Source organism: Triturus cristatus, chromosome 3_1 (genome assembly GCF_964204655.1).
Source record: "Triturus cristatus chromosome 3_1, aTriCri1.1, whole genome shotgun sequence".
In the NCBI taxonomy this organism is placed as follows: domain Eukaryota; kingdom Metazoa; phylum Chordata; class Amphibia; order Caudata; family Salamandridae; genus Triturus; species Triturus cristatus.
The window spans coordinates 907,391,183-907,415,285 of NC_140583.1; the positions used below are offsets into that span (position 1 = coordinate 907,391,183).

A 24,103-nucleotide genomic window follows, 5' to 3' on the forward strand; every position below is an offset into this window, starting at 1 on the left:
AGTTGGGAAGCGTAGTAATAAGCCCGGAAATCGGGGACACCCAGCCCTCCCTTGTTCGATGCTTGTTGCAGCTTCTTGAGGCTTACTCTACGTCTACCCTCACCCCAAATAAGTTCCAACAGTAGCGTGTCTAGGGTGCGAAAGGTGGACGGTGGTATCATCAGGGGTAAATTAACAAAGAAGTACAAGAGACAAGGCAGCATCACCATCTTAGAGATGGCTACCCTCCCCATCACTGACAACGGCAGGGATGTCCAGAAGGAGATGCTGGAGCGTAGCGAAGCTATAGCTTTCATTAGATTGCCCTCCAGTTGGTCCGGCTGAGTCCTGTACACGTGGATACCCAGAAATTTAAATGTATCCTGCGCTGCAGGTATCTGATAGGTACCGAATTGGATCATGTCTGGGCGTGCTCTCTCTTGGACGTAGAAAGCGTGGGACTTCCCTGCATTAAAAGCTAATCCTGATATGCCCTCAAAGGCGGAGAAGACATCGGGAAGGGGGCTCGCCCTGCCCTCCAAGTCTCGCAGGTATATGAGCATGTCATCTACATATATTGAAATAAGATGTGTGGTGCCCTGTAGGTGTATTCCCAGAGCATCAGACAATTGTCTCAAGGCTATAGCCAGCGGTTCCAGTGCAAGAACAAACAGGAGAGGGGAAAGCGGGCACTCCTGCCTAGTACCTCTGTGTATGGTGTACTCTTGGGAGATGTATCCTCCAGTACGTGCCCTTGCCTTGGGTTCAAGATAAAGCAGGCGCACCCACCGCAGAAAGTCCGGGGGGAGGCCAAAACGCAGTAGGGCCGCAAACATGTATCCTCATGTTATAGAATCAAATGCCTGACGTAAATCTAATGCCAGACATCCCGCCCTAGTACACTCCATGGGGATGGCCCTCATTATATGATGAAGTCTCCTAGTATTAAGTGAGGTGCTACATGTAGGAAGGAACCCGCATTGGTCACGGTGTATAAGGGTGGGGAGGGCAGGTACCAGATGATTGGCAAGGGCTTAACTAAGAATTTTATATCCGGAAGCCAGTAACGACAATGGTCTGTAGTTGGACATCTCAGTGCTGTCCCACCCTGGCTTGGAGAGTGACACCACCAGTGCTTGCATAGTGGATTGTGGCAATTTTACCTTTTTCCCAGGCCGTCTTATACAGCTCCTCTAACCTAGGGACCAAGATATCTGAATATGTAGCATAAAATTTAACAGGCAGGCCATCGAGGCCCGGGGTTTTATTACGGTTAAGGCCTTTGATTGCGATTCTTATTTCATGTTGGGTAATGGGTCCCGAAAGATCTTTACTTGTAGCCTCCGTGATCGTAGGGAACTGTAGGTCATCTAAAAAGGCATCTATCAGGCTATCCTCCGTATGTGCTGGTGCCGCGTATAGGGTACTAAGATAGGTGCAGAATGCTTCATTAATCTCTATTTGGGAATGGACCAGACCCTTCAGTGGTGAGCGTATGCAGGTGATAAGTGGCGTTTCCGGGTTATCCCTCAGTAACCGAGCTAGCAATGTACCTGATTTGTCAGCGTCCATGTGTTTCCATTGTGTGTACGCTCGATAGTCCATACGTCTAATAGTTTCTAGGGTCTCTGCGTGCCTAATTCAAGCCTCTTGAAGAGATCCCATTTGTCCATGTCAGTCACTGCGGCTGGTTCGAGCTCCGTCAGTAGATCCTCTGTAACCATAAGTCTTTTATCTGCTTCTTGCCTTGCCCCCACAGTAGCACTAATGGCAAAACCCCGTACCACAACTTTCAGCGCGTCCCAGTCTATGAGATTGGAGGATGCTGTATTCCAGTTGTCGGTGAAGTAATTGCTAACGGTGTCCGTTAATATGGTCCGAAAAGGGGCATCTTCTAGGAGTTGGGGCTACAGTTTCCAGGTCGGTACGGGGGTTGGGACTCTGCCCCACGTTAGTGTAAGTTCTAGGGGATTATGATCAGAGAAAGTTTTGGCTAAGTATGTTGATTGATGTATGTGTGTGTCTATCATATGAGAGCAAAGGAACCTATCAAGCCTGGTATGGAGCCGATGGACCGGGGAGTAAAAGGAGTATTCCCTGTATGTGGGATGTAGCATGCGCCATGCGTCAGTGAGTCTCCAACCCTGCATCCAAGTGTTCAGGAGTTTAGCCTGTTTGTGAATACCGGCCCCATGCAATGGAGGATGGGATCTATCCAACTCTGTCTAGAATCGCATTGCAGTACCCCGCCAGGATCCAGGGAACAGTATCCCATCCCGTCAGAGCTCTGCCCAGGTCATAGAAAAATGTGTCCTCATCGAAATTTGGCACGTAAATACTACCTTGACTACGGGTAGGCCAAAAACAAGGGTGCCCCTTATAAGTATATATCGTACCTGATCATCCGTACGCCGGTCCACTTCTGTAAACGGGACACCATGGCGAATCCATATGGTCGCCCCTCTAGCAAAGGCCGAATAATTAGTGGTGAACACTCGGCCTCTCCATTTTTTCCGAGTCTTCAATGCCTCCGCTTCCATCAGGTGGGACTCTTGGAGGAACACTATCTGCGCCCTTCTCCTAAGGAGGTAGTTATGCACTCTGTGTCGCTTATGTACAGCCCCTAGCCCACATATATTCCAGGTCAGTAGGTTATATGAGCCCAAGGTGGCTTGATTACGAGACATAGATTTGTTATGTGTACTATTCTCCGTACAGTATGGAGCCCATGAGCGTATACAGACCAGGAATTCCCCCTCCCTCGTGAACTAAACATATACGGCGCAGCCAATAAACAATGCTGAGCCAAACCAATAACTAAAACATACCAAGTCCATAGAATGGTGCATGCGCTTTGTGGGGGGTAAGCGCCGCCAACCATACTATTGCGTGTGTAGGTGTGGAACTCCGGTGGCTCTACTGGGCCCGGACAAGGGGGGTCTTCTCATGATATACTTATCTGTGCACTTTATAAGAAGGGTTACCGCACGTGAGACCGGGGGGTCCACCAGAGGAGCCTAACCATGAGTGTCTGGCACTTTGAATGTTTTTTTTAGATCCTATTAATTGTGATTACTGACATACGGAGGAAAAAACATAACAGTGCGGAACACAGTACATACATTATATATCCATTATGTGCACAGCGAACCAAATCAGGAAACAAAGGATACTGCTCAGCGTGTTAGATCGTGTCAGTGGCTCGAGTGGCTAATCCCATGTGAGCCTAGTGTACAAAGGTGTAATTCCTGTCCTTCAGTTGTCAAGCAGGTCATCCCCCGTTTGAGGCGTCGCCGAGGAAAAAAGAGTAATGCAGGGATCAGAGTCCGATTGTATGGTACTGTCCTCCGTGTCCGACGTGATCTTTGTATTGTCCTCGCGGAAGGTTCCCGCGACTGCCAACGCCTCCGCCCTGTCTGGCATCCTCTCAGCCAGAGTCGGACCACGTCTTGCGGAATTCTTCGGGCCTCCACCACGTCCTCGGGGTAGCTGTTGTTGTGACAGTACGGGGCTATGCCTCACCGAACCCGATGATCTCTCCTGACTGTGTTCGAGGTCCATCACCTCCAACCATTCTTCTACGTCATTGGGGCTGTCAAAGAAATAAGATTTCCTGTTGTGTATCACTTTGAGTCTGGCCGGGAACAGTGGGGCATATTTAAGTTGAGCCGCCTGTAGCTTTTTCTTCACTGCGTGGAAGGAGGTTGGCTGACGTTGTACCATAATAGTGTAGTCCGGGTACAGTGAGATCTGCTGATTTTCAAATTGAATGTTCGTTTTTTCCCTCGCTTTTTGTAGCAGCGTGTCACTGTCTCTGTAGTTCAGGATTGTGATGATCAGAGGGCGCGGGGGTGCTCCCACCTTTGGTGCGCCAGTTGGAATCCAGTGTGCCCTCTCCACACAGAAATATGGGGATAGGCCCTCAGGGGCGACATGCTCCCAGAACCATGCTTCCATAAAGTCCGCAGGTTTAGTCCCTTCGCTTCGCTCCGGAAGCCCAATGACTCGGGACATTATTGCGACGATTGCGGCCTTCCGCGTCCTCAATCCGGTCCTGGAGGCCAGTGACTTGATGTTGCAGTTGTTTTATTTGTGCAGCGTGTTCCGTAATTTGGGGTTCAATGCTTGTCAGCGCTTTCTCGTGGTCGCATACTGTGTCTGCGAATTTCCCATGGTCTGCTCTCAGGAGGGTAAGGCCAGTCGTGAGAGCCCCAATCTGCTGTTCCATTAACTTCTTAGAGTCTCGGATTTCCTTCAATATCAAGTCCAGATTTTCTGTTTGGGACTCAGCTTGACCAGTGGCGGACGTGCCCGGCGGAGGTTCTCCAGCGTTAGAATCACCCCCCCCCCACCGCCGCCAGGCCAGTGTCCAGCACTTTGCCCTTGAGCCTGCCCATCCCTTGAGTCAGTCAGTCGCAAGCTAAGGTACTGATGTTGTGGCCGCCTCCAGTTTATAGTGTATCTACCTTTTGAAGACCTATCTTGTGATCCTCACCTCCCAGTGTATATAAATTTGCAGGGTCTCCGGGCCTTCCGACGCCGCTGACCACCTCTGCCACTCCACTGTTCACTAACTGTGTCCAAGTCTCTACAGCATCACCAAGGGGCCAATCGCAAGGTAGGCCGCCGTCTGCACTGTTATGCGCTAGGCTGTTGCAGCGGTCACCAATTCTGTGGTCTCCTACCGCGCCGCAGTCGGCGTCACCGCAGCCCAACAGAGAAGGAGTGGGTTGCGCTCTGCGCCCTTCTAAGGAGGTGGGGGCTCACCGCCCAGCCGGGCGTTGCTGCTGGAAAGCCGCTACTGTACTCCGCCCTCAGCACAGGCAAGTCCCCGTTCACGCTACCCCTGCCGTGGAGCCCCGCAGGAGATCAGCAGAACCAAAGAAAACGGGGGGAGCCCCTGCTTCTGGCCCGGCTTGCAATAGTGTGCTGCTCCCCGGTCCGATCCGACCCACCGGTGACCCGCAAGTCCTGCTCCAGCAGTCGTCCGTTCCCGGTCAATCAGGAGCAATCGCTGTCTACAGTTCCGGCCTCTGGAGCGTAAGCGGTCAGGAACGGCGAGGGCCGTCGCTCGTCATGCGGCTCCCGCAGGGCTCCACAAGCAGTCCGCACCCTCCGTGCCCGCAGCCAAGCGCCAGCAGCCGTCCCTCCATTATCGCTTCTTCAGAGCAGAGCTAAATTCTCCTGCAGGACAGTAATGCGCAAGTGTCGGGACCCTCCTGGCAGCAATTACATTCTGCGACACGGTGAGTTTTCAGGATGAATCCCCCCAGGGTCCGGAGCCTCACCAGTTCGCGTCCGCCATTTTAGGTAGTTGGCCATGCCCCCCCTAGTTTATCTTCGTTTAATCCTAATTTACCAAATAGTAACCGAGAAATACGACGACTTTAGCAGTGTGCTGATCGAAGACAACAACCGTATTTCTTTTGTGTTATTTTCCATATTGTAATGTAACAAAGAAATCAAACTAATTGGGGTGGCTCTGTTTACAATTTACAGCAGTTGGACATGTATATCGCATCTCTAATTCTAACCATCCTACATTGACAATTCCAAGGGAGAACTGTTAATTAGTTGGAGGTTCGTGCTCTCTTTTATCTGAACTCACATGCACTGCAGGTATAAATTTACATAACGACTGTGTTTTTTAATCGCGGAGAAGTTCATCCTGCAATTAGCTTCAACCTACCTAAATATATTAGTCTGTTGCATACTACCCTCTAGTGGACAGCGATTTACTTACATGCAGTACAACTAAATGCTTTAAGTAAAATATCAGATTTATTTTTATTTATTTATTTAGTGCATTTTTATAAAGCGCGGACATTACCCGAAGGTGTCAGAGCGCTGTACAGTAGAACCAGTTATGTTACAAGAGAAAAGTGTTATACAATAGAACATTACAACGATAAACGGGAGACTTAAAAGGAAGGGTACACAAACACAAAATCCAACACAGTACGGAAGGGTGAGGAATGTTAAAAAACTTTTTTTTTACAATGATGAGCGAACTTTCTCGAGGGGCCTGAAAATGAAAGTATTAGTTCTGAAAGTGTCTTTGGAAGAGAAGAGATTTGAGGTCAGCTTTGAAGATCCGGGTAGAGGAGGTGGCACGGAGCAATGGGGGAAGCGAGTTCCAGATTCTCACCGCATTGCTTGAGAAGAATTGCGCCATCGATCTTTCCATTTTGAAGGAGGGGGGCTCAAGCAGAAGCTTTTCCGCATTGCGAGAAGGTCGAGAGCCTCCGGACAATTTCAATTTATTCGCCAAGTAACCAGGGGAGGACATGTGCAAGGCTTTGTGTGTGATGCAGGCAGTTTTGTAAATAGATCTTGCCTCGATCGGAAGTTTAGACCCTGAAATGAAGCGAGTTGCTGAATGGAGGATTGATTTGAGAGGGGAGAGGTTGGATTTGGGTAAGCCCGTTAGAAGAGAATTGCAATAATCCATTCTAGAGAGAACCAGCGATTGTACCAAGGTTTTTAGGTTTTTCTCCAGGAAGAACCGTCGAATCCCCGAACAGAAGGTGCAACTGGTAACGTGCGTTCTTAGGAATAGAGTTGATGTGGGAGATTAGGTTGAGTCTTTTGTCACTTATGACACCTAGGGATTTAGCGCTGTCGACAATGATGGGTTTGTTGTTGAGTAACTGTTGCACAATGACAACAAGTGCTTTCCTCCCAGGGGAAACTATTATTGTAATTCATGTCTCTCATTAGGGGACCTTTTGATCATGGAAACCAATCCTTCTCTCCCCTGTTTTCTTTGGTGGAAGACGCCATGCTTTTGGCACTTTAACACTTCCCTTCCAGTAGGTTGTTGTAAGTTTTATCTCTAGGAGATCCTGTATTTCTTCACATCCTGAAGTACCCTAAAAGCACAGATTTGCAAATGTTTACCTCTTGCTGTATTATTGAGCCTCTCATCCTTCCCATTCCTTTGTACGATGAAGAGAGCAGCACAATTTTGGAAAATGCCCATGAAACGTCTTAGAAATATTCACCTCTCTCCCTTTGCATTCAAAGGTTTCACTTATAATATTTAGCTAATGAGTATCTTCACACAAGTAATCATCTTCATGTTCAGCAGGATGTCAATGGATAGCACCTTTGAATCAAAACATTTGGGGCAGATTTACTAACATTTCACGCAATGCTGTGCTGCGTCCCGTGAAATGGAGACATAAAAAATACGCCAAATTTACAAAGTTATGGCATATTTCTGCTGCCTCCCTGCAGTGGCGCAATGTGTGTTGCCTATCACCAATGGAGGCACACTTACGCCATGGTGCCGGGGGGCCTGTTTTACAGGCAGGATTGTTTTTGTGCAGGAAGCAACAGAAGAACAATTCTTAGAGACATTTTCCTTTTTCTATGTGTGATGCATCACACATAGAAAAATAAAGCAACGATCAGAAATAAATGTATTTCTCCTCGTTACGCCTGGATCTAGGAGGCATACCATTTTGACGCATTCCCAGATTTACAACTCCTTGTAAAACTGGTAATGTGCTAAAATCCATGGGTGGATGCATGGTAATGCCCACACTGCACCCATAGAAGGCCTCCCAGCCACAAGTCAACACAAGGCAGTGAAATGTGCTGCCTTGCATTAACTTCGATTTACTAAACCATGCAGAGGCATGCAAGGTGACATTGTGTGGAATAGTCAATCTTACTTAAAGGCTTGCATGCGTTGCCTGCGCAAAGCATGGGCAACACAACCCTGTAGTAAATCTGGCCCAGGCATTTCATTGTGGTCACTACTATGGTTTTTCTATAGTCATCTTGTTTTCTGGTGCAGGCAGCACTGTGAGATCCCATTGCCTCATCAGCTTGCATTTGCTTTCTTTATCTAAAAAAACTGTGATTTTCTTTTTTCCTTCATTTTCTATATAGTGAGAAATAGGCAGCTCCCTACAACTTGAGTGCTTATCTTCTCTGCCCATCGCCTTACCTCTCAGATAACATCAATATGTCATATGCTATTTGAGAACTCAACTGACACCACTACCTTGTCTCTCTGATAGTCGGCCTCCAAGTATCAGAAGTGAATTAGCCTCAGGATCCTTCTGGGTCACTCAACAGCCTCTTCAGCTGATGCCTCATTATATTAGTTCTCCTATTGGCCGAACCACAGAGAGTTACGAAGGCCTAACCAGTGGTGTACTCATGCCCTCAGTGGGACTTGCATCTGCTTCTCAACTCCACTGCTTTTCCACCCTCTGTCCAAGCTTCCATCAGAAGTGCACCAGGGCTATTGGCACAGTTCATTTCAGCTTACTATTTAGGTGATAATATCATGGTGCTGTCCTGGGATGTTGTTTGAATCTGCTGCCATCAGGCTATTTTTATCTGTGGGGCAGCCTGGCCACTCCAAAAATCCATGGGTTCATCAGTTTAACTGCTAGTAGTTAAACTCCACCGTCATTCTAAGGTGGGGCTCAACCTATAAAACTCACTCATGTTAGGTGGCCCAAGGAGGCTTTTACAGTTCTTAAGTTGTAAGTAATAAGTATCCATTCCCCAAAATCTTTCTGGGGAGGAAGTGTCAAGCAGAGGGAAGTGGGGGCTGATGTAGAGGTAAGCCTTACCTGCACCTGCAGCACCACTACAGCCTGGAGCCCCGGACCTCCTCTGCCAGCTTCCCCTCCTCATCCCCTATAGAGTGAGCCTGGCCAGTGAACAGCATGCACATCGCTCTGGAGAAAGGTATTGTTTGATCTGGCCCTTTCTGCAGCATTATCCCCAAACCATTTGCCTCCCACCTCATATTTTCTGTCCTTCTTTCTGTTGGCTTTAGGACTCTGGGCACTTTACCGCTGTTAATCAGTGCTAAAGTGCATGTGCTTTCTCAGGTATGATTGGTTTAAACCTGTTTGGCATATTAAGTTTACATATAAGTCCCTTGTAAAGTAGTATACCATATCCATATACCCAGGTACTGTAACTATTGGGCCTGCAGTGCTGCTTGTGCTACCCACAGAAGTAGCCTTTCACACCTATCTCAGGCCTGCCAAGGCAGGGTGTGCACGCGCAGTTTGCTGCCACATTGACTTGGCTTTTAAAACTAATTGCCAAGCCTTAAACTCCGCTTTTTCTACATATAGGCTACCCCTAAGGAAGGCCCTTGGTGGCCCTAAGGGCAGGGTGCTGTGTAAGTAAAAGGTAGGACATTTGCCTTTTGTGTGTGGCATGTCCTGGTAGTGACAAGCACCCTATTTCTTTTTTCACTACTGTGAGGCCTACTTCGCTCATAGGCTAGCATTGGGAATTCCCTTATATGTATTTAAGTGGTAATTCCTTATCTGAAAGGAGTGGCGTTGCCGTATTTGGTATATTTGGAATAGTGTGATAAAACTTGCTTACTGGGTGTAGGCGGATTTTATATTACTATTTTAAAAATGCCACGTTTAGAAAGTGAACATTTCTCTTTGCTTATAACGCGATGTGCTGTGCAACCTGACTCCAATCCACATCTAGGGTTGAGTGACAGTTACACTTTGTGCAATCTCTCAAGACAGCCATCACACAAGAAAGGTTAAGTGTGAAAGGGTTACATCTGCATACTGATAGTCTTTCTGGGCTGGGAGAGAGGGAGGTGGGGCACACTTACATTTGTATAGTCTGTGTCCTGTTCTCCAACAAATGGCTGATTTACCCCCTACTGATGTCTGGAGCCAGGGATGGGGTTGAAAGGGAGTGTTGTGCACTTCTAAGTCTTCTATGGAAGTGCCTCCTAGATCAAAGACATTTTGAGTATAAGTACAGGGGCTCTGATCCCATGATGATAGTGCACGACTGGACCTGAACAAATCTCTGCTGGAGTAAACGCTGTTGCGCTTGAAGGATAGCCACTGTGCTCTTCCTGACTGTTCCCAGGAACTGCTGCCATGCTTTGCTTAGCTGCCCTGCTGCCCTTTGCCCTGCTACCATAGGACTAATGCATCCCCAGATTGACTCCAAGGGCTTGTTGGTTTGCCCCCTGTTCTTTTTTGAGGTCTCAGGAACACAAATGACCTCACTACAACAAGATTCACATATTTGATTTTTAAACTGCAGTGCCCCTGTGCTGTGAGAACATTCTTGCCTATCGCCTGGGGCCAAAGAGCTGCATAGCATCTTCCTGACCGCCGCCTGGTCATCAAGGTTCCTCCTCAAATGCACTTTCAGCACCTGTGATCACAAAAATTATTCCTTGCCCCAGCCCACGGCTGCTGCAGTGTGTTTTTATTTAGTTTCCTTTGGATCCGAGAGGTCCCGATGACAGCACATGGCACATCTCGCTGTTGAGGGGTGATTACCAATGTAATTTCACCCTGCGACCGAAGCGGTGTATATTTATTTAAAATTGCTTTGGACTCGAGTGGTCCCGACAAGAGTATTCAGCGCATCTCACCATTGAGAGGTGATTACCAGCGCAATTTCTGCCCACAGCCGCTTGGGTGTATGTTTACTTAAACGTCTTTGGAGCCCTACAGCAGTACACGGTGCACCTCACCATATAGGGGTGATTATAAACTCACTTCTGGCCCTGGCCCCGGGCTGCAGCGGTCTGTGTGGATTTAACTTAATATAAACCCGAACGGTCTCATCGACTTCTCTGTGCCCCTCACAGCTGGAATTCGCTGACGATAGCCAGCACCCCTGTACTGTAGCAGGTCCAATGTCCCCAATTGCCCCACCTCTTACTGGGGTAAGAGGGGGTATTTCAGTCTCCTCACAACCACAAGGACATTCGAAAGGGGAAACCAGTCCCTGCGCCTGTCCTGCTAGAATTATCGTAAAGGTTCTAAAATGAACGCCGGCTGATTCCTAAACACCCTTATTGGACCAATAGGGATTACAGTAAACCTGCTAATATAGGTGCACGAGTTTCTGGATCCATGCTTCCTATTACTGATGTGCTCATGGTGATATTTGGGGATTCAGGAGTTTGATCCCTAAACATAGTTACATTTCGTGCATTAATGTGGCAAATCCTGCATTATTTCATAACCTGTTGCATTTCATGCCCTAAGTCTTCACTGAGGTTAAAATGTATGTTGTTTTGATTCTTGCACTGTCAGGATAATGAACACTATATTAGTAATTGCCTAATATGCAGAGCATTTCTGATTCATGTCATTTTGGGCTGTGTGTTTTCTACAGTATACTATATATTTTTATATAATCCGGTGTGGAGTCTCTTTTGTGGTGTGTTCATTGTGTTACTGTGTTACACATTGCCTCTGATGATAAGCCTGACTGGTCTGCACCAAGCTACCAGAGGGGGAGCACAGGTTATCTTTGGTGTACAACTTATTTGCCCTGACTAGAGTGGTGGGTTCTGCTTGACTTAAATGCAAACAAGAGCCAACCAGAAACACCACTTTTAACAGGGCAACAATCCCACTTTTATTACTATTGTGGCTCATGGAAACTGAAGAACTACTAATATATTGAGAAGATAAAGGATCCCTTTAGTAACTGTCTTTCTTCTGTGTCTATGACTGTTGAAAATAAAAGGACGAATCTGCTGTTTCCTACTGCTTAGAGTGGGACAGTGCAGGAGGAGGCAAAGAGTCATGGTCCACTAAAGTAAATGCCCACTGGCAATCACAAATTAACTACTCAGGTGCCATACTGGATCCAATGGATAAAGCTGCTATTTCAAATATAGGTCAGTGTAACTTGGTCTATGAGGATGACACATGTAATGGAAACAAACAAGATTGGATTTTTCTTGGGATTAACATACCTTTGTCTGAAAGTATTGTACATGTTTGCCACAAAGTGTGTGTGATGAAATGCTTAGCTTTAACATAGTTGTGTTGCATCCTTTAAACCAATATTTTTAGATATTGGTTTAAATGTCCTGGGAAGAAATCATGTTGGAATTTACTCTTTTTAGAAGGAAATTGATCCCTTTTCCGACCACAATTTTCCATCTTCTGATTCAAACATTACAAATATTCAACCTGTCCATCTTAGTTACTTTTACTTTGTGTATAAGGAATACGAGTAGAGAACTCCTAGAATTCTGTGCTATCTTTTAATTCTACACTCAAAACGTTCTTCTTTCTTTCAGTGATTATTACCTTAGCTCTACAACGTGGGTAACAGATGAAAAGATTTGTGTACAATGGCTTAAAAGAATCCAAAACGTATCAGAATTGGCCATATGTGAACTAGCGGGCGCAGGAGGAGCCTGGAATTGTCCAAACGTAAGTGCCATTAACATATAAATCTATGCAAAACTCTATGAACTGAAAATGTTTGAATGAGTGAAGTAAATTTAAGTGGGCAACAGATGATGCATTTCTAGACTTCTAAATTAACCAGACATATCGACAATGGACAATGTGGTTGCTGACATTTTTTCACTCCTAAGACATTGGCTGTGATGTCCACAACACACTTCTTGCTGCAGTTGTTCTCTGCCCCACTTCTTCCCTTAACAGATATCCACATCATGCTAGAACATGGAGGGATGTAGAACACATTAATCTCTCTTTCTCTCTACCTGAGCTTTAAAATGTATTTACCAGCTTATAACCTGGACTGTCCCCTGAACTCATACCTCATCCTAGAGGACATCATAACCATGTTCAGTCCTAAAGTTACATAGAAGCAGTGGCATAGCAGGGGGGTCATGAGTTTTGGGACGGTGCCCACCCTGCTCCTTCCTGTGGCCATGCGGGGCTACATAGGCTGGGACCGCCACGAGCGGTAGAAGGCCTAGCTACTCCACTGCATAGAAGTTTTGCATAGCGGACGACACATTCACCATATATATATATGCAACCTTCCTATATGGATTATCTAATCTTTTTTTCCAGACCCTCCGCTGGGCACCAGGCTCCAGATTTATGAACCTGTCACAAAATGTATGCAGCTCCCAAATTTGCTGTGGTGTGTGACAAAGAGAAAGCAGGAAAATGCCATATCTATAGAGATATGGCACTGTCCTGTATTCTCCCTAGCGCCGGTGCAGAATCATGTTGCCTAGCACCATGCACACACCTTTGTACCATAGTGCAAAAGTGTCTGCACAAGTCTAGTTTTGTACTGGGAGGGTACTCTTCCTGAACACAAAACTATGCTTAGACTACCTTTTAAACTTTTTGATGCCCTTGTTTTCAATTTCTGCAATATTATACTTCAGACAGCATGTAGTGCTCCTCCAGTGAGATATGAAAACACGACTATAACCTTCTTTCCTGATTTTTCACTCAAGGTTCAGTGAAGCGTCGCAGTTTCTTAGAAGTCAAAAAAGCATTAAGAGACAAGACAGGGAAATACTCAATGATTTTCCTAGCAAAACTGTGTGTAGAATCTGAGGGACAGAAATGGTTCTTCTCCACCTCGCTGGAGGTCTGGGACTGGCTCGAGGGGTGGAGGACGGCAGGATGCAATGGCTCTAAAGGACAACAGAGATGCCATGGGCAACGATCTGAGGAGTCGACCAGGCAAGTGGATGGAAATTCAGATTGAGAAGGGATCGAGTCACCGCAACGGCAAACTCTGTGAGAGCTAACATTGCTCACTCACTTGTGAACAATGACATTGACCGCTGCGGCCGCAGCAACACACCCTGTGAACATATCAATTGTAACAGGACATGGTTTTATGGCAGATTGCATCGTTGTGTCTGCAGATAAGTCCTCATACTGTAAGGGTCAGTAGTGAGGAGGGACCGTACTGAGTTTATCATTCTCAAATGTTGACACTTTGCTTGCTTAGTGGGTTACTGGTAATGCTTAGTGTGGTGGTGTCTAGGGTGGTCTGCGCTCTCCTCAATGTTTCATGATGGAAGGGATGACAGATGCTCTGTGAGTTGGGGAGACTGGCAGTTTTAGGGTTGTCTAGCATGGAGACAGGAAGGGGGGTTTGAGTTTTAAACTGGGGAAGGGGGGAGTGGGTGAGGGGTTTGTTTGTCAACATTGTTCTTTTTATTTTTTTGATAGCATGACACTGAATTTTCTCATCTACCACATTTCTTGAGCTTGCAAGGTGTATGAGTGTGGTTCCTTGTTCCGCCCCCCCGGATAAAGCTGTTGGCTGAATATCTGCAGACATCATTAAGTAGTACTGGGTGATGGTACTTGCAATGACCACCTCAGAAATATGGCTCATGTCCTCGAATGTAAATGGTTTGGGAGACAAGATCAAGTGTGGGTGGTGCTTCTGTATCTTAAACATCACTCCCTAGATGTTTTTCTCTTATAGGAAATGCACCTTCTAGTCAGTGCTTTTAAGGCTTTGGATCATTGGTGGTATAAAATGATAGTGCATGTGGGATACACCTCCAGTTCCAGGGGCACAGGTATCCTTCTTAGAAAACAACTTCCCCTCACTGTAAACCAAACCTGGACAGATAAGCTTGGTAGATAGGAAGCTCTTTCCGGGCCGTGGGAAGGCGCAACAATCAATATTCTATCCGTACCTGTTCCCCCGACTATGCATAACAGTACCTTCCCGGAATTGGGGAAGTGTCTAATTGGATTGCCTAATGGAGAACGTCTTATGGGGAGAGTCTTTAATATGGCACTCTGCAACACTAAGACTCGTAGGCCCCCACGACCTCCCTGTTCTCACCTGTCAGGCTTTCTCTGTGCCCTACGACTTGTTGGCATTTGCCATGCGCAGAACCCCATTGCACAGTTTTACTCTTTCTACTCCAAGGCTCACAGTAGCCTTTCCTGGACTTATTTTATCCTTACACTAACCGGCCACACCTCTTGCTTCCATGATGTACGCTATTTGGCCAGGGTTATTTCTGATTATTCTCCACTGTGGGCGATTTTCAGTTTGATCAGGCTGTGAGCTCGAAGGGTCATTACTTTAAACCCCTGGTACCTTAAGATCCCTGGTGTACGAGAGGGACTGGTTAAGGACATGGAGCACTACTTTGCAGAAAATGCCACATCAATAGAATCTCCTCAAATTCTCTGGGAGGATTTCAAAACTGTCATTAAGGGGCCGTTACGCATCAAAAGAAAAAGAGAAATGCGGTAGACATACTTGAACAAGACATTTTAAAGCTAGAGGCTGCCCTGACCGGAGATGAGACTCAGGAGGTCAAACACAATTTAAAACTTGAACAGCAAGAATATAGGGATCCATTGATGGAGGCAGCCAGGGCTAGTCTCCCGGCAACTCAATATTTCATATATGAGATAGGAGATAAAGCCGGGAGGTTCCTTGTGTGGTTAGACAGGCCTAAGAGGGCGAGTCAGTGGGTAACCGATATTTACTCTGATTATGAGGGAAACTTAATGAGATCGCGAAATATTACTGATGCCTTTGCGGCCAATCATATTCATCTTCACTGTCTTGTGTGTACAACCACCAACGGAGACTGCCATAAATTATTAACTGACTTACACCTCCGACTCATTCTTTAGAGGACAAAACTCTTCTCGCAAAGCACCACCACGACAGAGGAAATTACGCTGTGATCAGTAACATCCAATCAGGCAAGACGATGGGACCCAATGGTCTTCCAATTGAACTTTATAAATTCAATAGCCCCACCATCCCGCCTCACTTGTTGGGAATGTACATGGAGAGTCGAACCAAAGGTGTCCTCCCCAAAGACCAAAGATTGAATCCATCATTGTAATACATAAACAGGGTAAGCCGGTAGAGAACTGCGCCTCCTATAGGCCCATCTCACTCCTCAATGCCAAAGCTAAAATCCTGGCCATATTCTTGGCATCTCGACTTAATCCAATAACTAAACTGGTGCACCCGGATCAGTCCAGTTTTATGCGCAGTAGAAATACTGCTCTTAATCTACGGTTACTTAATGGAGTACTGGGTTGCATTGACAGGATTCGGAAAAATGCGGTAGTCATGTTACTTGATGCTAGCATGGCCTTTGATATGAATGATTGGTCATATCTTTTTGCTGTGTTGGACCGACTGGGCTTTGGTCCCACATTTATGTCCCGGTTAAGACTCTTCTACACAGAGCTCCTGCATCAGGTGATGGTGAATGGATGGACCTCCTGGGTGTTCCCCCTCCAATGTGGTACCAAGCAGGGATGCCCTCTTTTGCACTTATTTTTGCTTTGATCCTTGAACTGTTGGCGGCCTCTGTACATATGGACCCATTGATTCACCAACTGTGCTGGACCAAGGAGTAGAAAGATAAGATATCACTAATGCAGATTAAGTCCTATTATATATCGCTGTGCCGCAATCCTCCATCTGCAGAGTATTAGATATATTCACTAACTTTGATAAATATGCTGGATATACTATTAATTGGTACAAAACCACAATATATGTCCTCCATGGTGGAGCCCCCCGCTTTCCGTCTGATTGTCGGGTGACCTTGAAATCAGATGGGTTCAGCTATCTCGGGATCTACATTACCACTGATCCTGAACTCTTTCATGCCTATATCTTCAAGGTCCCTTGTTGCATCCTAAAAGGGACACCCAGCATTGGAGGTCAGTTCTCCTTTCACTCCTAGGGAGAGTGGCCTTATTCCAAATTATGACATTGCCACAGTCTCTCTATGTGCTACAAAACACACCATTGTCCATCCCCGCGGCCTATTTTAAAACTGTGCAGAGCAAGGTCCGACTTTTATTGTGGGATGATGGATCCCCTCATATCACCTACTCCAAATTAAGGCGCAATTTGTATGATGGGAGAATAGCTTTACCCGATGTACAAAAATACTACTAGGCAGAGCATTTAGCGGTAATTAATACTGGTCCACCAACCTGCGGATGGCCCAACATATCGTATGGCCCACTATGTCTTGCACCCGGAAGGTTATCTACATGCACTCTATACCAATCCTAAACGTCTGACGCTTATGGGACCAATTGCACTTAAGGTTCAGATTTCGCACACAGCACACAGGGCATTGGGTTGGGAGTGAAAAATCACACAGGCTACTCTGCGTGGGACTATGACAAGTTGGGCACATTGGGGAGATGGCCGGCTTTTGAAAAGTGGGAACTTATTGGTATCTCTAGAGTGGGAGACTTCTGCTCCAATGGGACAGTAGCGCCGTTTTCGGAATCACAGAGAGAATATGAGCTGGCGACTACAGAAAACTTTTGCTATCTCCGAGTTCGACATGCACTTTGGATGGTGATCTCCCGGGGAGATGTCCTGCCAGAGTCATCACCACTGGAGGATACCTTGCTAGGTCACATGAGCGGTAGAGTTATTTCCCTCACTTATAGAAAGTTGATCAATAATTTTCCTGATACGTCCTTCCCTTACATGCCCATTGGGATGCAGATTTAGAGGCCCGTGCTGATGGAGACTGTCCCAAGGCCCTGGACTCCCCACGGGACGAAGCTATTCATATGCAATTTTGGTTAGTCCAGCTAAAGTTACTCCATAGATCTTACATCTCCTGCAGCGCTTTGGTTAAGAGGGGCCTCGATCCAGCTTGCCGCAGGCAGTGTGGCTAAGAGGGATCCTTTTTTCATATTCTTCGGGAATGTCCCACAATTCAGACCTACTGAAAATCGGCTATGATGTGTCTAAGTAGAGCGTGTGGTGATGAGTTAACTCATTCCTCCAAATGGTGTCTGCTTAATGTTTGGGATGCAATGGACCTTGGTCGCGAGCAATTATTGGTCAACCTAGGATTGATGATGGCCATATGTAATATTGCCCATCTGTGGGGGGTGGATTCCCTGCAGAGACTCACAGTCTGGAAGAAGGATATGGACTGGTGTATGGTAGAGGAGAGGGTGGTTCACGAAAGTAGAGGCTGTCCTAACAAATGGGAGAAGATCTGGGGCAACTCCGATCTCCACTAGACAGTCTATGTATTTTAGTATCAGTCAAAGTGTGGTTGGGGCTAAACAACACTGGGGTATATTCTCAAGAACATGTGATAACCATCGCAAAAGTTACTTAACGCAACCCTCTACATCGCTATTCATCGCAGGAAATTTACGCCGTGTTAACCAGGTATTCACAACACGGCGGTACCATGCGATAGTCACCAGATAACGCATCAACTGACCGCGATAAAATCAACGCAATGCCGCAAAAATGCAAAACGCGAACGCAAAAAAAGCTGCGATGATGCCAATCACGATACAAAAATCAGCGGAAACCAGCTACAGACCTGCAATTCACACGTGTCAGGCGTGAACAATCACCATAAAAGTAGAAAAAAAACTGACATACAAATGCCAAACAACAACCAAGCACAATGGATTTTGCAGGAGCAAGTACGGAGGAGAACCAGAACCCCACAAGCCCCCTGGAGGACCTACCTAGGACCTCTGGGTCAGGGAAGGCCAAGGAGAAGAAGAGTAGGAAAAAGCGCTTCAGTCCGCAGGAAAACAGGATCCTGATAACGGAGGTGGTCGAACACCATCAACTACTGTTCGTCACCTCCACTGTGTCATTGGCAACAAAAAATGGACTATGGCAGTCCATCGTGGACAAGGTGAATGCAGTCGGAGTGTTGAAGAGGACAATGGAAGAGGTCAAGAGGCGCTGAAATGAAGTCAAGCGCAAAACAAAGCTGAAACTCGCCAACAACTGGAAGGCAGCAATGCAGACTGGCGGTGGGAGTCCTGTGCCACAGGAGGAGCTGGACGACACAGAGAAAATGGTCTCCACAGTCATCAGTGGGGAGACGGTGGCTGGAGTCGGGGGACCGGACACTGCTCAACAGGACCAGACACAACAGCACCAGGGTGAGTAACGACCAGGGACTGGGGGGAGATGGGCACAATGGCACACATGCACAATTGAGCTGAGCACATCTGCGGACAAACCATGCCCCAGACCCCAACTCCCACCAAGAGAACAATGTACCCAAGTATGCTACATGTCAGCACTGCCCAAGCACAGAAGTCAAAGGCACACCGCATGAAAGGGATAAGGGGCAGCAAAACAAAGCAGCAGGACCCACTCCCCAATGCAGCACACACACATAACATGCAGAGCACATCAACACTGACAACAAAGTGGCACAAACCGTAACACGTCCACAACAGAACACACAACACAACTGGCACCCACTGGGTGTAGACACTGGCCAATCACAAGTGGCATTGCAGGGAAATGTGGTTAGACAATGCACAAGTTCAAACACACATCCGTGATGTTGTCGAAATGTCCACTGTCCCGCAGCAAATAGGCAGCCCCTCCAAAACAGCCACGATGTACACAGCCATGCAGTCTGTATGTGAACATGTACAATCCGACAACACACATGTGAACACATTGTCAAACTGCATCTCCCCTTCACATTGCAGAGGGACAGTCAACACCTCCTGCAGAGCAGCCCGAACCTCTCTTCTCTGATGACTAAGAGGACCACCACAGCTACAACTCCGACTCCCTCCAAGAGTTCATTAACAGTCTCTGCAGTCCGCCTCCAGGAGCAGGGCAGCCCAGCTGCAACGGTAACACCCCACCCCCTGCACAGACCACACAGCAGGCAGCACCCACCCCCATGGCTGCCTCCCAGGACCCCCACGAAGAACACATGGCCTTCCAACGCCATGTGTTGGGATGCCAGGAGCAGCTGGCTGAACAGGTGCGGGTGGGCTTTGACCGTATGGCAGAAAAACTAGATGCCATATGTGGGTGTCTAAGTCCCAACAAGGACCACTGACAGTCCCTAACGGACACCCACAGTCCGCTCCATCCACTCCAACGAACCATGACTGACATCGCCAGAGTCTTGACTCAGAGACAAGAACGTCTAGTCAGAGTGGCTCTAGCGAGCTCGCCCGGGAGTTGGGGCTCATGCTGAGGCTCATGGAGAAAATGGAGTAGGCCAATGTGGAAAGAGCGGCTGCCACGGCTGCACACCAGCGAGAGGTAGCTCGGTTCCACAATGACCTCAAAACCATCCTCATGGCATTGCTGCCACCTGGCCTGGCGCTGATGCATGCTGCTGCTACTAAATCATCCACATCTCCTCCCCCTGAGGTGTCAGTGCCACACAGTGCGGCAGACATTCCACCTCCGGCCCCTGAGGTGCCACTGCCACACAGTGCTGGAGAAAGGCCATCACCACCCACACGTGAGGCACATGAGACAGCAGAGGACAAAGATGCGGATGAAACCGCCTTACTGGTACGGAGAAAATGGTAGCATTCATCTCCGCCACATGGCCGGTTTCAGCTTGGTTCTGCTCTCTGCATCATCACCTTCCACTGTCCCCCGATACACTCTGTGACACTCACCTTGGACCTCGCAATGGACTGCCATTTTGTGTATAATCGCCATTGACACAGCTATCAGACTGCGGACTGAACTCTTCCTCTTCCTTTGGACTTCTCATTCCCTGAAGGACTCTGGCTGGCCCTCCACGGACCAACATTTTAAAGTGGGGTTTACATGACCCTATACTGCTCCAGATGCAACACTTCACTGAATGTGCATTAAACATTCTGAATCACACAGAAGTGTCTTGTCTAAGGTCTTTCAAATGTGGTAGAATGGATGAATGTAGGGTCAGTGATTTCCTCCTACGTCCATGTGGCTCATGTCATTGGACTTGGGTCACAGGGTGACACATTGCCGAATGTTGTCTTGGTGGCGCCGACACAACAACAGCGACACACGCATTTGTTACTTCCTTGTCCAGCCGCGTACGGAACAACGCCCAGAACCCCGGGGTCATTGTTCAAAACTTTACGCCGGACTGGCATACGCCAGGCCAGCCCACTCCGCTTACGCTCACAAGGGGGGACGACAACGCTACATGTCCCAGGTCATCCCTGTTGGGATCTTCTGGTCACAGGTCTAGTTGTCAGCATGCCACTCCCTCATGGCTGGTGTACACCCACACCACACCCATCCAGCACACGCGTCACAGCACAGATGACCCTGCCAATGAAAAGTGCCGGGTGCACGTGCTAGACACCATTTCCAACCTCTCTTGGGGTGTGTCCGTGTGGTGTGCATGTAGGCATGTGGGCCCAGGGGCCTGCGACATCACATTCTGCAGTCCCGGAGGTAACATGATGGCGTCCGCACCACGATACCCAATCATAGAGGGTCCATGACTTGTGGGGCACAGACTTGGTAGATACACTGCGGCCGAACAGGCACACCGCCACAGGACGGTGACTTTCGGTGCACTGAGGTAGGGGCACCGTAAGTGCTGAGCGGGTGTGCATCCTGCGATGATACCCTGTCCCGGTGGTCCGGACTGCTCAAGTTTTATGTGCCCTGCTGGACCGCAGTGTAGGACTGAACCAGCAGACAGCAGGGGCCTACCGCCAATTGGCATGGCCTCGCTGGTCATAGAGTTAGTGGCACCTCAAGGGCTGAGTGGGTGTGCAGCCTGCAATGAGGCCGGGTGCAATGGTATGTCCTCTGCCATGGCAAAATCAATACACGGCACCAAACGTGAGACCTGGTGGCCTGCGGAGCGGGGCTGCATGATGTGGAGGGTGCCATGGGCCTGGGCCTGGGCTTTTGGCTTGCAGCGGCACGTGGTGGGCCCTCATTGCTACACACCAAGGGCGGAAGGTGAACAGTGAGGCCTGGGTGCGCAGGGGCAGGCATGCACCACTGGGCGGCAGGAGGGACTGGGGTGCAGCTGCCTGGCTGTGCGGGGGCAGACAGGTGATGATGTTGTGTGCAATTGTATGTACTGTGCCATTCATGTATCTGGACTCTGTTACAGAGGACGGGTCTGTCTCAGATGTGGGACCTGGTGAACTGCACTACATACCGGCACGTGGTTGGAGACTCACCGGTGGCAACAGGTGAAAAGTGTGGCCCGGGTGTGCAGTGTCAGAACTCTGTCCCTGTCCCTCTCTCCCGTCTCTGTTCGTATATCTCTCTCTCCCTCTCTGTCCGTCCGTCTATCTCTTTCTTCCTCTCTTTCTCTCTCTCTCCTTCTCTCTCTATCTGTCCCTTGATGTGCGCAGGACACACCTTCTAATCATGGTTTTTGTCTTACAGGCTGTGACCTACGGAATGTCCCGAGGGGAGCCGCCATGTGTCTTCATTTCTGTTCTGTGTTTATTTTAATAAATGTTCATTTGTTGCTTCGAAGGTGAATGTGTGATGCTCATTTTGTGACAACACATGCATGTCACCAGATGTGACTGTGCGACATCATGCAGATTATTTGGTACATGATTCTGTGTAGTTGATGTGGCATGTCTTTGGCCGGGGGGGTGGTGGGTGTTGTGGCCCTCTTGGGTGTCCGGCACACATGTTCAGTGGCTCCATGGCATCTGTTGTTCTTCAGGTGTGTACACAAATAACAATGGGGCAAACCTGTGTCCCTCAGGACTTGGGTATAAATGTATAAACAAAAACAATGGTTCTGTTGGGTATGCACAACTATTTCTTAATACAAACAATTCAATTTTCTAAGTTATTTTATGCAATTCTTAGATCATTAATGGCATAGGGAACACACACAGGACACACATAAAAGATCGACAACAAGTTAAGGGGTATTGCGTTATTTTATATAAATTGCATCATTTATATATACCCACATGTCGATATAGAAGCTGTCAACACAATGTGAAATTCAAGGTGATACGTGATTAGGTGACATATTGTGCTCAGTGATAAAGTGTATTATGTACAAGGTGATTAAAATATGTACAAGGGAAAGGTGGGCCAGAGTAAACAATGACTGTGATGCTTTATCCAAGTTTGTTTGTTTACAAGCAAAGCCTTGATCTGAACCGAGAAGTGTCGTCGACGTTTCAACCCAATATATGCACTTTTGAATAGTCAATTCGGGTCTTCATAAGGACTGGGGGACGGGGGGGAGACAGCCTACGGATAACCAGAGTGAATCCTAGTTGGCTTATCCTTACTGGCAGGTTGGGGTCGAGTCAGCGTGGTAAACGCCCCATCATGTGCTGACAACGTGAAAGCGGGAGAAATGTTTAAAACCCGCTTTTTGGAATTTTCAAAAACGTCGGTGTGAAAACGAAGGATCGGGTTAAATTCTAATGAGATATCCTTCATGGCAAGATGGATTGTTTAACTGCTAGAAGGTTGGCTGCGCTAAAGTGCCGTTAACTCGGTGATAGCTCCTTGAGAATATAGCCCACTGTGTACATTTGTTGTACTTATGCACAACTCCTGTGATATTCATGCCTGCTCTGTTTTATTACCATGTTTAGTAAAACGATTTTTAAAAAGATGTCAACTTGCTCTCTGACTCAAAAGCACCAGCAGCCACAGAACTGTAACATATTTTTGTGACGATTTAGCCACCTTTTTCCTCAACAAGATTTGTAATATATTTTCAGAGTTTTCCAACCCTCGGGATAGCATTCAATTGTATGACACTTCTACTTACTTAGAGGTGGCCAATAGGAACATTCCCCTTCTTTCTCCATCTTTGCCTACACTAAAATCTCCAGTTAATTAGCTTTCTTCACCTGCTTGTAAGTTAAATGACACCACCATACTATCTTCCTTTTCCTCGCTCTCAGTCTCCCAAGTTGAGGCTCTTCTGTTGAAAATTAAGTCAGGATCTCCTCCGAACCCCTGTCCACTTAAAATTCCACACTCGGTCTGGGAGGCAGTCGCTTGTCAGCTCACAGCTCTCCTTAATGCTGCAATTACCTCTAGCTGCTTCCCAAAAATTTGGAAGGAAGCATTGGTAATTCCTTTGCTTACAAAGGCCAACCTTTATGTTAAATATTTAAAGAAATATTGTCCTATATCACTTTTGAATTTACCAGCTAAAAACTATGAATTCGGAACGGATCTGTCGTCGATCACTATGATCTACCAGACCAATCTCAAACTGGATTTAGGAAAGGACATAGAACGGAATTTGCATTAGTGCATTGGTTGATAACATCAGAACCATTGTGGACACCGGAAAGTCAATGATGCTTATTATGTTCGATTTGTCTACAGACTTTGATGCTGTGTCCCGCTCACTGCTGATATTGCATCTTACACCGATGGGGATCAAGGTTAAAGCCCTGAATGTAGTTAGTTCTTTTCTTGCCGAAATAACTCAGACTGTTAGATGTGAACACTTCACTTCCACGTCCATTTTGCTGCCCTTTGGTGTATGAAAAAACAACAATTGATGGACAGAATGCAGAACAATGTCATACATTCACCCCAGTACAGAGATCTGGGCTGAAATCCATTGTTTTTTGCTCACCATGCCATTCCAGTTTGAACC

General features: G+C 47.3%; 1 protein-coding gene across 6 annotated transcripts in view; it reads left to right on the forward strand.

The window, feature by feature from the left end:
- The window catches only part of DPP4 (dipeptidyl peptidase 4), a 554,733-nt gene that overhangs the window by 360,735 nt on the left and 169,895 nt on the right, over positions 1 to 24,103 (forward strand). For all 6 annotated transcript variants that reach the window (XM_085645431.1, XM_085645429.1, XM_085645433.1 and 3 more), the window contains one exon: positions 12,050 to 12,185. In XM_085645431.1, the coding sequence (XP_085501557.1) occupies positions 12,050 to 12,185 (136 nt within the window). The remainder of the gene's footprint in view (positions 1 to 12,049; positions 12,186 to 24,103) is intronic.